The sequence below is a fragment of the Nelusetta ayraudi genome, unplaced genomic scaffold (assembly GCF_046127955.1).
Source record: "Nelusetta ayraudi isolate G7.1 ecotype Tasmania unplaced genomic scaffold, CSIRO-AGI_Nayr_v1 ptg000011l, whole genome shotgun sequence".
Classification (NCBI taxonomy): domain Eukaryota; kingdom Metazoa; phylum Chordata; class Actinopteri; order Tetraodontiformes; family Monacanthidae; genus Nelusetta; species Nelusetta ayraudi.
Genome location: NW_027466061.1, coordinates 7687764 through 7702625, shown reverse-complemented (window position 1 = coordinate 7702625; position 14862 = coordinate 7687764). Strand labels below are relative to the sequence as shown.

Sequence of the window (14862 nt, the reverse complement as noted above, 5' to 3'; positions counted from 1 at the left end):
TAATAATAATTATAATAATAATGATAATAATAATAACAGTTTAAAAAGCAATAATTTGATTATCGCTGGATAACAGCTGGAAAGTATAAATACAGAGTGATTTAGCACAGTTGTCTCACAACAAGAAGGTCCTTGGGTCAGTTCAAGTTGGAAAGGTGATTGCATGTTCTTCCCATGTCTGTGTGGACTATCTTTTCCCACAGTCACAGTTCTTAACTAAATACACAACTCCTTAGAAGAGAAACTCAAACAGAGAGAAAAAATGATACAGCTCTTGACTCTGAAATGGCACATGTGTGTGACTGCTGTAGTTAAATCTGCTAAATGAGTTTTCACTCAACAGCAAGTGCAGTGCATTGATAGTTAAACACAAGGACAGGAAGGTCTCTGTTGTCCTATCCCATCCCTATAATGTATTAATTAGTCTCGTCATCACTCGATTACAAGCAGGTATCTGAGGCTCATGAAATTATTATTCCATTATATGCAGATAAGAGTTGTTCCATTACAAGGTTTGGGACCGTGGCTGCTCTCGGCTTCCGTGAAGATAATCCTCACATTTGATAAGATAATGATGAAGTGTGACTCTTTTTCTTTTATTTTGAATGTACATTTAAAATGATGAGACATTTTGTAAAAGATGCAATTCAGTTTCTTAAGCCCGAAGCACCTGTGAGTCTTATTTTTACAAGTGACAAAAATCAAATGCCATCACATTCACTTCCCATTCCTATCCCAGCAGTAAAGTGAATGAACTCAATCGTCGATACAAACATACAGAGATTGCCATGATATTACACTAGATTATTAATAATTGATTAATAATGCTGATTTGTGGGGATGTTTTTTATTAAGCATTCCATACAGCTGGTCACAGTGAGGCTCCATCAACTGCGGAGCCACACGTAGGAGTTTTTATCATGCGTCTCGCAGCCCGCACTCGTGCCTGGCTTTAACAGGTTGATTTGCATCTTTTATGAGACTACAGCTGCTGAATGAAAATCTCACACACGGCAGCAGCCTCAAACGCAGGAGAATCTGCATGCAAACCGCACTTGAGCGCGCCGCTCTCAATTTAACACCTGTAGTTCCTGCGCTTATGACTATTTTATATGGGGCTGCTCTCTTGCGGCCCCTTGCAGTATTAATAGAAAGGGATCCAACCCCCCAACCCTCCCGCCAACCCCGTAATTGAAACAGCAGCCATAAAGCCTCTGCTGTATCACAGAATATATATTTCTTGAAACACAAAATCCCACCGAACTTCATCGGATCCCCTCTGCGTTGACTAGTTCCCCATCTTCGAGTTCAGTCTCAGGCTCCCTCCCTGCCGAGAGTCTCAGTGCCTGGTAAGGTTGGCGGGCCTCGCGGGGGATCACCTGGAGCTGAACTGAACAGGGCTGATTCACATTCCGGCAGAGCGCTTACGTAAACTCCTCCACCTCTGTCTTCCGAACGCCCTTGCTCGATTCACGGAGGAGATTTGGATGGAGACAAAGACGTCAGCCAACGCAAAAAAAAAAGGGAGAAAAAAAACGCAGAGTGACTCATTCTCAAACGGCAGCCTCGCTCTCGCCGGCTTTTGTGCTCGTCTGGCTGTTCCGGCGTATCCCTCCACTGCCGCGTTTTGGTGCAATTCACTTTGCAAAGGGGGACGGACGCGCCCCTGGCCGCGTCCGTAACAATCTGGCCCTACTCGCCTCGGGTCTCGGTACCAGGTCTGGTCTACTTGGTCCCTTCTTGGCTCGCTAAGAACCCCAGACAAGAAGGGACTGAAACAGTACCTGCTGGTACCTGTTGGTCGTGTGTGCTTCTCCTAACTCCATGTGTCGCCTCTTTCCCGTCTCCGCAGAGAGCCGACATCGCTGTGGCTCCTCTCACTATCACACTGGTCCGGGAGGAGGTGATTGACTTCTCCAAGCCCTTCATGAGCTTGGGCATCTCCATCATGATAAAGAAGCCCCAGAAGTCCAAGCCGGGCGTGTTCTCCTTCCTGGACCCGCTGGCCTACGAGATCTGGATGTGTATAGTCTTTGCCTATATTGGCGTGAGCGTGGTGCTCTTCCTGGTGAGCCGCTTCAGCCCTTATGAGTGGCATCTGGACGAGAACGATGAGCTCAAAGACCCCCAGAGCCCCCCAGACCCTCCGAACGACTTTGGGATTTTTAATAGCCTGTGGTTCTCCCTGGGCGCCTTCATGCAGCAAGGATGCGATATCTCGCCAAGGTTGGTCATTGTGTTCGCCCCCCGCCCCCACACCACCACCACCACCACCACCACCACCCCCAGCGCCATCTCTCTGCATTTTATGGTCCCACAACACGTCCGGCACATCTTCCATCCCGCCATGGTGCATATAGGTTATTTTGAGCTTGGCCGTCGCTGCTGCTGTCCTCCTAACCTCACGCTCCACTCCGCCGCACTTCCCTCTCATCTCCGTCTCTAACACCTCCTCTCCCCGCTCCGGAACCCCACTGTGCTTTCGTTTATTTGTGAAGCTGCATGCCGGCAGTGGCGCGCTTTGCAACTGCAGAATAACTTATATCCACCATGCTGAGGGCTGTAAAATGCACAGGGGTCATTACATTTCACCCAGTGTGGCAGTCTGACTTCCTCGCGACTCTTGGAGGGCTACCGTGTTTTTGCTGCATGTCCCATTTTACGGTCATCAACCTGGTGCATATAACGCATTTCGCACGAAGAAACAAGCCATTTAGCACCGCAGCTAAAACGGACATCCAGCCACCACCCCCACTACCACCACCACCACCACTTTTTTGTTCATCCATCCAATCATCTCTTCGCTTCACACTACTGAGGGGTTCCTGACATTCTCGCCAAGGACTCGACCTCATCCTCATTTCCCTGGATTTCAGAAAAATGTCACAGAAAATGTGGGAAGGTTACAATTTGAAAGGGAATAACTTGATTGTCATTGATGGGCCACGAGATAAAAAAGATATGAAATATTCTTACCATAGGACAGCTTTACATGTAGGAATATGGTACTACGGTATGGTCAATATTGATCCAAATATTCAAAATCAGTATCAACATTGCATCTGCAAGACAAGTGTGCATTAAATAGTTTCTGTAAAAATGTGCACAGTTTTTGAAAAAAATGTGCACAGTTTTTGAAAAAACTGTGCTAAAAACCCCAACACACTTTACAAAAGCATATAAGTGAAATCAAGCAGGTCGGCCAAGGATCTGCATCTTAGTTGCTTTTCACTGTGTCGACTGTGGATTCTGCGCAGCGGATGCTGGAATGGTAAGTTGTCATAATTGCAAGTGAGACAGATGACAGTTTCATTCCATTCATTTATTTTTTTTTACACTTTTCATGGTTTGGCCTATAAATAAATACAATAGCAACAATGAGCGTTGCTTTATAACCTGCAGCTGTGGGAGTGAAGCCACTGCTTCATTGGCTCCATGGTGAACATGCAGAATCAGTGATTTACAAAGTGAGTCGATTATAAAAGAGTTTGACTTACAGAAACATATTCAAATGAAAACAAATGATTCACTTGTTTCATGAACATAAACCTGACAGTAAGCATCAGTTTCCAGGTCACTGGAGCTGGCTCAAGGTCAGGAAATATCGATTCATGTTGACAGAGTTTGAAACAGATACAATCAAACCAGGAGTTGAGACTGAATTTTACACAACAGGCCTTAAAGAACAACAACACTGACAAACTGTGAAAACTTCCAGAGTGGAGTTGGAGCGTGCTGGAGTTTCCGTGCGCACCGCCGAGCATCGGATACATTGTTAAGCTGTGGTAGGAGTAAATGAGGCGCAATCTGGAGCTGCCCAGTGAAGCAGCGCGAATGGATCACTTAAAATGAGCGATGCTCAGTTCACGTGAGTGCAGCGCATCCAGCAGGATATGTGAGTGTCTGTTTAGGATTTGGGATGGCACTGCAGAGAAGAGCAAACTTTAAATAGAGCAGTTGCTCTGCCCGGCACGTATTCAGAATCAGAGCCGTCATGCTGACGTGAACAATGAAAAGTTGGACCAACGGGCAGGATGTGTTTGTGTGTGTGTGTGTGTGTGTGTGTGTGTGTGTGTGTGTGTGTGTGTGTGTGTGTGTGGAAGAGGGATCGAGGGGGGCTTCCATCACAACAATCCAAGTCAAAGAGAAATCTTTTAATTAAAAATGTTTCTATTGTTGATCTTGTGATGTTGTTTTTTAACCCCCTTTGCCAACTCAGAGCAGCCATGCTGATTTCTTTCTCTTTTAAGTTAGACAAAACAATTTCTCCAAGTAACTCAAGCAATTCCTCTTGGTCAGACTCAGCTTCTTTTTTTCTTTTTTTTTGCCTTGACCTGCGCTCCATCCACCTCCCTGTAGGTCTCTGTCGGGGCGCATCGTCGGAGGCGTGTGGTGGTTTTTCACCCTCATCATCATCTCGTCCTACACGGCCAACCTGGCTGCCTTCCTCACCGTGGAGAGGATGGTGTCCCCCATCGAGAGCGCCGAGGACCTGGCCAAGCAGACGGAGATCGCCTACGGGACGTTAGACTCAGGCTCCACCAAAGAGTTCTTTAGGGTGAGTGTGTTGATGGAGGCTTTGATTCACGGCCACTCAGGTGAAATGAAGGTGTCATTAATACCACACAGATATAAGAAAGTCCATTACTCATAATTAATTCAGTGCGTTTTAAACATTGCTGTGTTTTAGAAGTCCAGTATGTACGATGTAGTGTTAGTTGCATCCACTGGTAAGAACATATAGCAACAGATACACACCTACATACATCATCTATCATGTTCTCTCATTGGTGTTTAGGTTTCTATTGTTGCCGTTTTTGATTTTTTTCCCCCCCCAAATAGTTTGATATCTTTTTTACGCCAGCAGTGTAAAAATGCAGCGCTCGCTCACATACTGGGCCCATTAGTGGACTTACAAGCAAACACACATTTGATTGGTTACCAACATTATTCGTAACCAATCAAATGGTTGTTTCTTTATATTTAATTATTTTTCATAACTAAATGCCTGCATATGCAATGGGTTGTTTCATTTCCTGCTGGTGCATCCCAGTAAAAGTAAACTTTTGACCTCTAGGCAGTTAATCAATGAGCAAACAGAAACCCCTGCATACACTTCCTTTGCAAAGTTCCGTCCCTTAGCTGTGTACGGCCTGTGGCCAGGACTTTTATGTTTATCCAAAGCGGCCAAAGTCGTAAAAAAATTGCAATACGATGTGTCTGCAGAATTACTTCCATCCATTAAAATGTAAAAAATGTGTTGTTAGTTTTAATTGGACCCTTGCTAGGCACATTTAGTAATTCTGAGCTATAACTGGGTTCTTTATATTACTTCCTGTACCTATCAGGCAGATCATAAACCCTTTTTAAACCTTGAATGGCATCATTGGGCCTCCACTTATATTCAAATTTCCACCATTTCCGTCTCCGTCACCCAAGAGTGCCCAGAGCCAGCGCATAAACACTCTCATCCAGCATCAACATTGCACAAATGTCTCATCATAAAAAAAGAATGATAATTCGGCTTTGATTAAAAGTTGGTCACACAGGAAAAAAAGATAGCAGGTTGTGAGTCCCCTCACTCACAGAGAATGCAGTCAAATGTCTGATTATCAGCTCAGCTTTGCCCTTTTCTTTTTTGAAAACTTTTGTTCAACTTTTTAAACGAATTACAAGATATCATTAGAATTCCAATATGTGAGGCTTCCGTCACAAAGCCACAGTCTCAAAGGCAGCGTCCTGTTCCTCGGAAATGGAAATGTCATTCACACCCAGTGTCTGTCTGTGAGCTGGCTCTATTTTTAGCCCCAGTCTGACTCGGGGTGTGATTGCTCTGAGTACGTATGAGGCGTTTAATAAATACAAACCTTGGGCTCAATCAGATTTGGGAGGGAACAGGAAGGTACAGTGTCCCGGTTTCAGACCTGGCCCGCGTGGTGTCACAATATCACAATCTCAGTTTGTGTAAATATGTCAAAATACAGCAGCATAGCTTGGGTATCCGCTCCACTTTGCACTCAGAGTCAGACTGAAATGAAAACAGCCATGACCAGCTGGAAGCATGTTTAGCGACAAAAAGCAGCAGCATCTCTGCACTGTCTCTGTTTTGCAGGATACATATTTTCATTCTGGTTGGCGTGTGGGGGCGAATTGTTCATAAATGATGTGACCGAAAGTATAATATTTTTCGTGAACCAGCTCATTTATTACTGGGTGCACTGTGCCAAGATGAACCGCAGCCCAAAGAAAAAAATCCAAAGAAAGAAAAAAAATAGACTTTGTAGAAATCAACATGATCAACGTGGAGAAAACTGTGCTGCCCTTCGTTTTCTGCATTGCTGTGCCTGGGATTATTACCGAGACAGATGATAAATTTGATTGTGTGGATGAGCCAAGAGTATTAGAGGAAACAAAGCACTGTGGTCCTCTATGTCTATCCATCCATCCAATGATTTCAGTGAAGCATCTGAAAAAAAAACCTATAAAGTTTTATTTTGGAATAAGTTTGTTGGGGGGAGAATCTCCTGTATTGAGGCAGTAACAAAAAAAAAACATATGACAAAGTACATAACAAAATTCAAGCGCAAGAATTTTGTGAGAATGCCGTCTCAATTCCCTTACTGACTGAACTGTTGCAGTTGTAAAAGAGACGACAGCGTCTGAACAAGGCAGCTATAAACTGAAGCGCCAATCAGTTTGATGTTTGTAGAAAAAAGAAAAAAATAACCTAATTCACCAAACTCAGCAACTGGGTTATTTTTGTTGCTTCCCGGTGAATCATCACATTAAAAGCAGCTTCGTGCATGGCGGCGGATGTGCTAATCCGTGATGTGTTTGGCAGCCGCAGCTTTGTGGAAAGGTGCTCATCGCGAGCTAATTGACAGGCGTGCAGTGACTTCATCCTGACTGGCAAACATTCCGCCTTTCTTCCTCCTCGCTGGAAATGTCAGTGCAGGGGAGCCACTCGAGCAACAGTTATTGAAACGTGGCGACGCGAGGGCCAATGATTAATGCGGGCTGTAAATACCTTCTTCAGCAAACTTCAAAGAGGGGAGCGACGGGTAATCTTCTTGACGCGGTCGCCTTGATATGCATCATCGTCGCGATTACTAACGTGTCAACGTGACAAGTTCCTTTTTTGTCTGTTTATAAAAGAGAGCAATGAAAATGTGCTTTGTCTGAAACGTGTTTGCCTTCCAAAACGCGTGTCACCAAATGCCAGGACCTCTAAGGCGGAAGTAAATGTAACTGTTAACTAGCGTCACAGCCGAAGTTCAGGTCTTAATGATGATGTCTCTGATGTAATATGATGTCACAAAGGGCAGTCACAGCTCATTGACTCCTCTCTTGAGCTACTGGCAAACTCGCCTCAAATGGAAGCTAAAAATTAGAACTGTTTTTACTGGAGGCTGTTAACAGAGGGCTTAACACGCAGTCCACAGAGTTTATTTTCCAATCATTAGCTGCACTTTGGAAATCCCATGGGTGAGAAATAAAACTCTGAAAAAGGTTATAACATTGTGGCTTGTAAATATACAAGGTTTTACCCATAAACTATGATGGTGCTAGTGAACCTGGCTGCCGTTGATCATTAACCTTCACCCGCCTCCACTGACTGTGGACATGCAGGAGATGTTTAATGGTGTATTTCACGGGGCGTGTGGCTCCTAATTTCTTGCGAAGCAATCAGCAATAGATTACACGCGCTTGGTTTTGTCCCGTCTCCAGTGTTTGATGCCGTGACAGACTCACAAAAACGACCTTGAATCCTTTTCAGACCTTCATCCAACAGACTCGCAAACAAATATATCCTCCGACCAGGTTATTAGTGAGGGCAGATTCCTCGATGACCTGTTTGTAAGAAGAAACAGCTGAACAAATTCTAACTTTTAATTGAGTGGAATTGATTGAAGTGGCTGAGAGAAAAAGGAATTTGTATATCAATGCAGGCGAGCAGCTTCTAACCTGACAAGCCCACGTCATCATCTAACCCAGAAAGAAAGAAGAAAAAAAAATCTGTTTTCACACTGAGGTCAGGCCTGTCATCAGCTATTATTGTCGCGTTAGGAGTGTTTACGCAAACGCTCAGCTGAACTGAAATTGTGCATATGTCAAGAATGATTCACACACTAGCCTAAGCGTGCAATCCATTACATGTCCGGTAAATTATTTACACAGGGCTGCCACAGCTGAGGTTTCCCCCTGGACTGAATGAACCTCACCAGTCACACAGACCTGCTTTCTAAATGTGAAATGTAACGGGTGCACTCGTTAGCTGCAGCCTGTTTGCACTGATTTACAAAAGCAGCGATTTGCCAAAGACAAAGTGTTCCAGTAGATCCAAATAAACTGAAGGAAATTTGGAGATTAACTGAAGCCGCCGCCGTCTCACTGCGTTCTTTGTTCTATTTAAACATGACACAGACTTAAAATGTTCTGCAACTCCCACACTGTGATTCATCCATCCTGCAAATGTTTACATACTCATAAACTGTTAAAGTTCATCTGTGAATTTGAAAATTCAAATACTTTTTTTCCCTTTTTTTTTATTTCTCAGTATTATTATGCTTTGTGTCAATTTCCTCTTAATATTTTGTTAAATAAATAAAGTCATACCATACCAAGAAAAATAAATAAATAAATTTTAAGATTTCAAGTTTTATAAGCCGCCCCTTGAACGTTCGCCCTCAAGCGTGAACCCAAAGTTCCCGGGGAGGCAGCCCGCCCCGCCCCTCGCCGCGTGCTGCGGGAGGTCACGTTAGCCCAGTTTAAATGCGGAGTCTCTGTTTCTCCCATGCATCGTAGACAGCTGTGTACTCCAGCTCCCCGGTGACCGGCGATCAGCCTCTCGCTGGCCATTTTTAGCAGCGTGCTGAGTGTCAGAGGCGGCCGGGGCGACGCACGTCTGTGGCGGCTCCAGCTGGCAGCTGACTGGGCCACAGAGGTGAAGCCGTCAGCGTGGCGGCGGGCGGCCCGATGGCGCTGCACTCACCTCCGCTGCAGATAAAGACGTGCCGCTGTGCAGCAAACAGCCCAAGACAAAGACGAGCTGAAGTTGGCTTGTGAGTTCACCACAGTCAGTCAGTCAGTCAGTCAGTGTGGGCAGAGGGGGAAAAAAGGCGACTTTGAAGATGAAAAGGGAAACGTGTCCAGATTTCTTAAGTTTGCGGGTGTCATTTCCAGAACAGAGAGAACAGAGACACATCCCCAACTGGGACACTGGCTGCATTTTTTATTCAGAGTGGGCTATAAACTTCCATCCACACATTAACATTGTTGAGTCATTTATTTAGTTTATTTAGAATAATCAGTTTGTCAATGAAACCACTACTTCTAGAGTGGACGGATGGATGGATGCATGGACAGATCAACGGATGGATGGATGGACGGAAGAATTGATGGATGGTCGATGTTTTTTCTTGAATAGGCAAAGGCATGGACAATAGATGATGGATCGAGGAAGAGATGGGTGGATGGATGGATGGATGGATGGATGGGCGGATGCATGAACAGATGGATGATGGACAGATCGGTGGGTGAATGAATGGATGGATGGATGCATTGATGGATAGATGGAAGATTGGACAGATGGATTGACATATGGACGGACAAATGAATAGACAGACGGATGGATGGACGATGGACTGATGGATGGATGGATGGATGGATGGATGGATGGATGGATAGGCAGATGCATGGACAATAGATGAATGATGAATGGATGGATTGACAGATTGGTGGGTGGGTGAATGGATGGATGGATGGATGGATGGATAGATCAAAGGGTGGATGGATGGATTGACAGATTGGTGGGTGGGTGAATGGATGGATGGATGGATGGATGGATAGATCAAAGGGTGGATGGATGGATGGATGGATGGATGGATGGATGGATGGATAGATGGATGGATGGATGGATGGATGGATGGATTGACAGATTGGTGGGTGGGTGAATGGATGGATGGATGGATGGATAGATCAAAGGGTGGATGGATGGATGGATGGATGGATGGATGGATGGATAGATGGATGGATGGATGGATGGATTGACAGATTGGTGGGTGGGTGAATGGATGGATGGATGGATGGATAGATCAAAGGGTGGATGGATGGATGGATGGATGGATGGATGGATGGATGGATAGATGGATGGATGGATGGATGGATGGATTGACAGATTGGTGGGTGGGTGAATGGATGGATGGATGGATGGATAGATCAAAGGGTGGATGGATGGATGGATGGATGGATTGACAGATCGGTGGGTGGGTGAATGGATGATGGATGGATAGACAGAAAAATAGACAAATAGATGGATGGATGTACAGAAGGAGGGCAGGATGGACAGATGATCTCTGGCGCGACCTTAATGAGCGAGCCGTCAGCGTGGACGAGCAGAAAGGAGCCCCAGCTGCTGCTGCAGCTCGGCGGCAGGCTGCTCTCTGACTTCACGTGGCTGCGCGGTGAAAGTGGGATGGTGAGGCGTGTGACTCCAGCCGTGACCTGCCAGCTGAGGAGCGGGAGGAGGAGGCCACTCGGCTCTGTTAATATTTATGCCAAACATGCTCTGTGTTGTGCGTCTGCTGAGAAGCCAGATTGTCAGACTTCAGGCTGCTGGCAACAAGCCCACTACTTGTGCTGTGCGTAAAGGGACAATCCACCACTGTCCACCTCCCTCTGCATGCTGAAATATTCATGGTGTGTTTCCAGCCACGTCCACGTCTGGGGAACGGCCATGGGTTGCTGTTACTAATTGAAAAAGTCTTTTCTTGAACATGCGGTTGACCACGACGGATGTGAAACAAAGAGTTCAAGGGTTTTTCACATAGACAACGTTATAGTTTGTTGATTGATTATACAATTGAATTGTGCGAGGGTGTGCGCGCATGTGTGTCTGTCACGACCCATAATCATTGTGATGCTTTATTCATGATTTGGGTGATGCATTTTATTGTTCATTAAATAAGCAGCTAATTAGAACAGCTACTTTATTGGATGCGGGAGACACAGCAGAGACGCTTGCTGGATTTAATTCCACCTCTTACATCACGTTGGCCTGTTAAACAGGATTGTCATCAAATGAACCTGATGGCTAAAGTCTTTGCTGTATTTTTAGTGTTGGAAGCACAGTGTTGCCAGCTCAATGATTTTCTAACTACTTCACTCAATCAGTTCCCCACTGAACACCTGCTCCATCAAATGATTCAATAAACCCACTTAAATAAATGTTCTTCAAGAGGATCTTTACTTATTTTGCTAGCTTCCCTTTTTAGAAAATGCACACGAAAACGCACGGCTACAAATCAGCGCTCTGTGATGTCACAAAGACTCCCGGCCAGGTATTTGTTCCACCATCTGTGTTCCACCTCACGGCATCCATTATTTCCATCCCGTTAAGCATGCGGAAGGCACAGCAAAGCAAGAGGCATGATGCTGGAGGCTGTAAACAGAGGGCTAAATGAGTCACCTGCAGATCTTTAGAATGTATCTCTGAAAGACCGATCGATGGGAGCCTGCAATGAAAAATATAGATCTGAAAATGGGCCCAGTAATAGTGAGGAACGAATAATAACTGAAGTTTTCTGTATACAAAACTATTAAACCAGACCCACCAGACTCATGAAGAATGCTTTTTCAGTCCATGATGTTTTATTCACTGCATAACGGGAACTCTCTCTCTCTCTCTCTCTCTCTCTCTCTCTCCCTCTCCCTCTCCCTCTCTCCCTCTCTTTGTGTCTCCATCAATGCAGCGCTCCAAAATAGCTGTGTATGAGAAAATGTGGTCATACATGAAATCAGCTGAGCCCTCAGTGTTTGCCAAGACAACACCAGACGGGGTCTCCCGGGTGCGGAAGTCAAAAGGGAAGTTTGCCTTCCTTCTCGAGTCTACTATGAACGAGTACATAGAGCAGCGGAAGCCCTGCGACACCATGAAAGTGGGCGGCAACCTCGACTCTAAGGGCTACGGTGTGGCCACGCCGAAAGGCTCTGCATTAAGGTGGGTGGGATAATATAACAATGTTCCACATGTTGTTATAGTATTCCACCTACCCTGATGCCTCCTTTTGCATTCTCTACTTCTTCTACTTCTTCTTCACTCCTTAATTCTTCTCCCCCCCCCCTCCTCCACTCAAATGCATCAATAAGTGAAGAGTTACATTTTTTTAACGCATTCAGCCATTTTTTGTTCTGTCCTCTCTGGTTTGTGTCACTCTCCCTTTCTCTTAAGGTTATCAGTATTATGCTCACTTTCAGTAGAGCCATTTGAATGTCCATGTGCACCGTCATCCCCGTCCCCTGACCCTGTTTGTTTTGCTCTCCTTCCTGTGACCTCTCCTCCTCCCTGTGTTGCCCCTTTTGCATTGCTTCTAATTCAACACTGAAACATGTTCTGTTTTTGTTTTTTTTTGTTTCTGTTGCTAGTTCAAACGATGCTAGTCAGTGCAATGTCGGTTGTGATGAATGTTAAGCTGCATGCTGGATGTTCTGATTTTCCAATTCAACGATGACAAAAATGTCCCCATCCCGCACACTTCAGTTACGAGCGATGTGACCCTCCATGCCACCTCTCTAATATTTAACATTTCCTTTTGCTGTGAAAATGCTTCTTACCCTCCCACACCAGTGAAATTCTTTACCAATTTGTCCCTTCCGTGCTACCCCCTGATGAACATTGATTATTTCTCACTAATAATTCTATATTAGATTTCTCACGGACCTGTGCATTTTCTTACAAGTTATGTTTTATCGTTTCAAGAAATGCTGTTAACCTGGCAGTGTTAAAACTGAATGAGCAAGGCCTCTTGGACAAATTGAAAAACAAATGGTGGTACGACAAGGGAGAGTGCGGCAGCGGGGGAGGTGACTCTAAGGTCAGCCTCAATGTCACCAAAGTCGGGTATCCTAGAACAGAGTAATCGGCAAGGCTGGCGTCACTGCCTGTAGAGCTCAGGCCCAAAGAGCCTCTAAAAAAGATTCAGCCACGTGTTTGTTTTCCACATTATTGTGCAGATGCGATCAACTGGGAACCCTGTACTTGACGAATGGAGGAGAAACTTTAGCCTGCAGCCGAGAACAGTCGGGGGTGTACTGAGGACAGAGTAGCTTTTTCTGTAGTTTTGACCTGTGGTTACCAAAGACCGAGTCTGTTTCCTCTCGGTTTTTTATATCTACAGGCCAAAATGTAAGGTTTCACAGGTGAATTTGCTGATGATTGAAAGGAAGCTCCGGTATCACTTTACAAACAGCCTGAGTTTAAAAGTGTAATGCACTCTCCGAGCTGCCGCCAGGACGCTAGGGCAGACACAGGGAACAGCGTTGTCTTGAGGGGACTAAGCATTGCAGGCAAACGTGAGAATTCTAATGGCACAGAGTCCACTAATGGTCCGAGCATCTCTGTCGAACACCCTCTCACCAAAATCCAGCGACAGACTGACAGAAACCTTTGGTTGGCCTTGATCCAAGGCCGGTCAAAGTCCACCCATGGCAACCCCGACCTGGTAATCAAACCCTGATGGGAGTAGAGTGTAAGATGCGACCAGGGGCCTCATTTGAACACAAAGATTTGATCTGAATCTGCAATAAGAATCATTGTTTTCAGAGTGAGACTTGGCCTGAATGTCAAACAAGTGTGAGTCAGGAAAGATGCCTTCAGAACGTCCAGTGAGACTATCCCGCTTGTTATTTTTTGCTGTACAGCACCCACTAGTGGCACATTCTGGACAAATTTTGACAAGATTTTGTTAATGTTATTTTTGTTTTTTTTTAAATACAAATGTCTGTTTTTGCATAAGAAGCAGTCATTGATGATTGAGAGGTATTTTAAGGTACCCACTAGTAAGCTAGTAAGGCATTAAAGTCCAATAGCAGCTTTCCATAATGGGCCATGTGAAGCTGTGGTGAAGCAGAAGCGGAACTGATGTCAATTCCATAAGAAGAGTTTTCTGCTTCTAACAACAACAAGTCTCACTTTGAACACCATGTCACAGAGAGTCAATTCAAATGCAGATCTCTGCTCCTCCTAAGATACGAGTGCAGTGCCCATCAGGCTCAGCTCTGTTTGAAGAGAGGTGTGCCACACCACGCTGAGCAGTTTTCAGTCAAATCTGCTGTGCAAGCTCGTCATAAAATGAGGCCCCTGATCTGTTTTTGTTTCAGACGCCCCAAGAGCCCGACCGCGGAGCCGTCTCTGCCTGTGCTCTTCAAGCTTGCATCGTGGCCACAGCACAACTCGGGCATATCGCGAGAGAGAAGAGACAGGGCAAACTTTGCTGTTATCGACGGGGGTCATCGATTCCTGAGTAAGCAGGACATTGATACCACCGGGGGGATAACACAAAGGCGCCGTCTCCTCCTGCCGGCAATTTGACTCCAATCCTCTGCCAGAAAGAGAGTAAATCATCAGTGCGGCACTCGCTCACGCTGACTGACACATTTCTTTGTCTCTGTTTCACTTTCAGAAAAGTACGTGGGGGTAATTTGACAGTTGAATGGAAATATATTGTATGTAACAACCACTGAGAATCTAGAATACAAGCCAAAGTTATTTAAATAACCAGATGTTTAAATTTAGATTTGTGCAGCACCAATATTTTTCTGATTCTACTCCAAGACATGCTGAGTTTAATTACACAGAACTCCTGGCACATCACCAAATAATAGAAGAGTAGCTCCTGGTGGAGCTTGTGTTTATCAATCCGAGCTGACATTAAAAGCGTAACATCCCTCTCGGTAATACAGAGATTCAACCGCATGATGTTAATTTCATTTGACATCATGCACGGTGACATTACTGCGTTTGATTTGGCCTTGAGAGTCACTTGTGTGCATCAAGTCCAGATTAGTGCTAGTTATGATACGTGT

The 14862-nt window shown here is 45.1% G+C and overlaps 1 protein-coding gene across 4 annotated transcripts in view; it reads left to right on the top strand.

The window, feature by feature from the left end:
• The window catches only part of LOC142884630 (glutamate receptor 3-like), a 68891-nt gene that overhangs the window by 48204 nt on the left and 5825 nt on the right, over positions 1-14862 (top strand). For 3 of the 4 annotated variants that reach the window (XR_012926188.1, XM_076020407.1, XM_076020409.1), the window contains exons 11-14: positions 1853-2226; positions 4360-4558; positions 11751-11998; positions 12758-12872. Coding sequence is in view for 3 of the 4 variants with exons in the window: in XM_076020407.1 (XP_075876522.1) it covers positions 1853-2226; positions 4360-4558; positions 11751-11998; positions 12758-12872 (936 nt within the window). In the remaining variant the exon portion in view is untranslated. The remainder of the gene's footprint in view (positions 1-1852; positions 2227-4359; positions 4559-11750; positions 11999-12757; positions 12873-14862) is intronic. The other variant, XM_076020408.1, reaches the window with a different exon arrangement.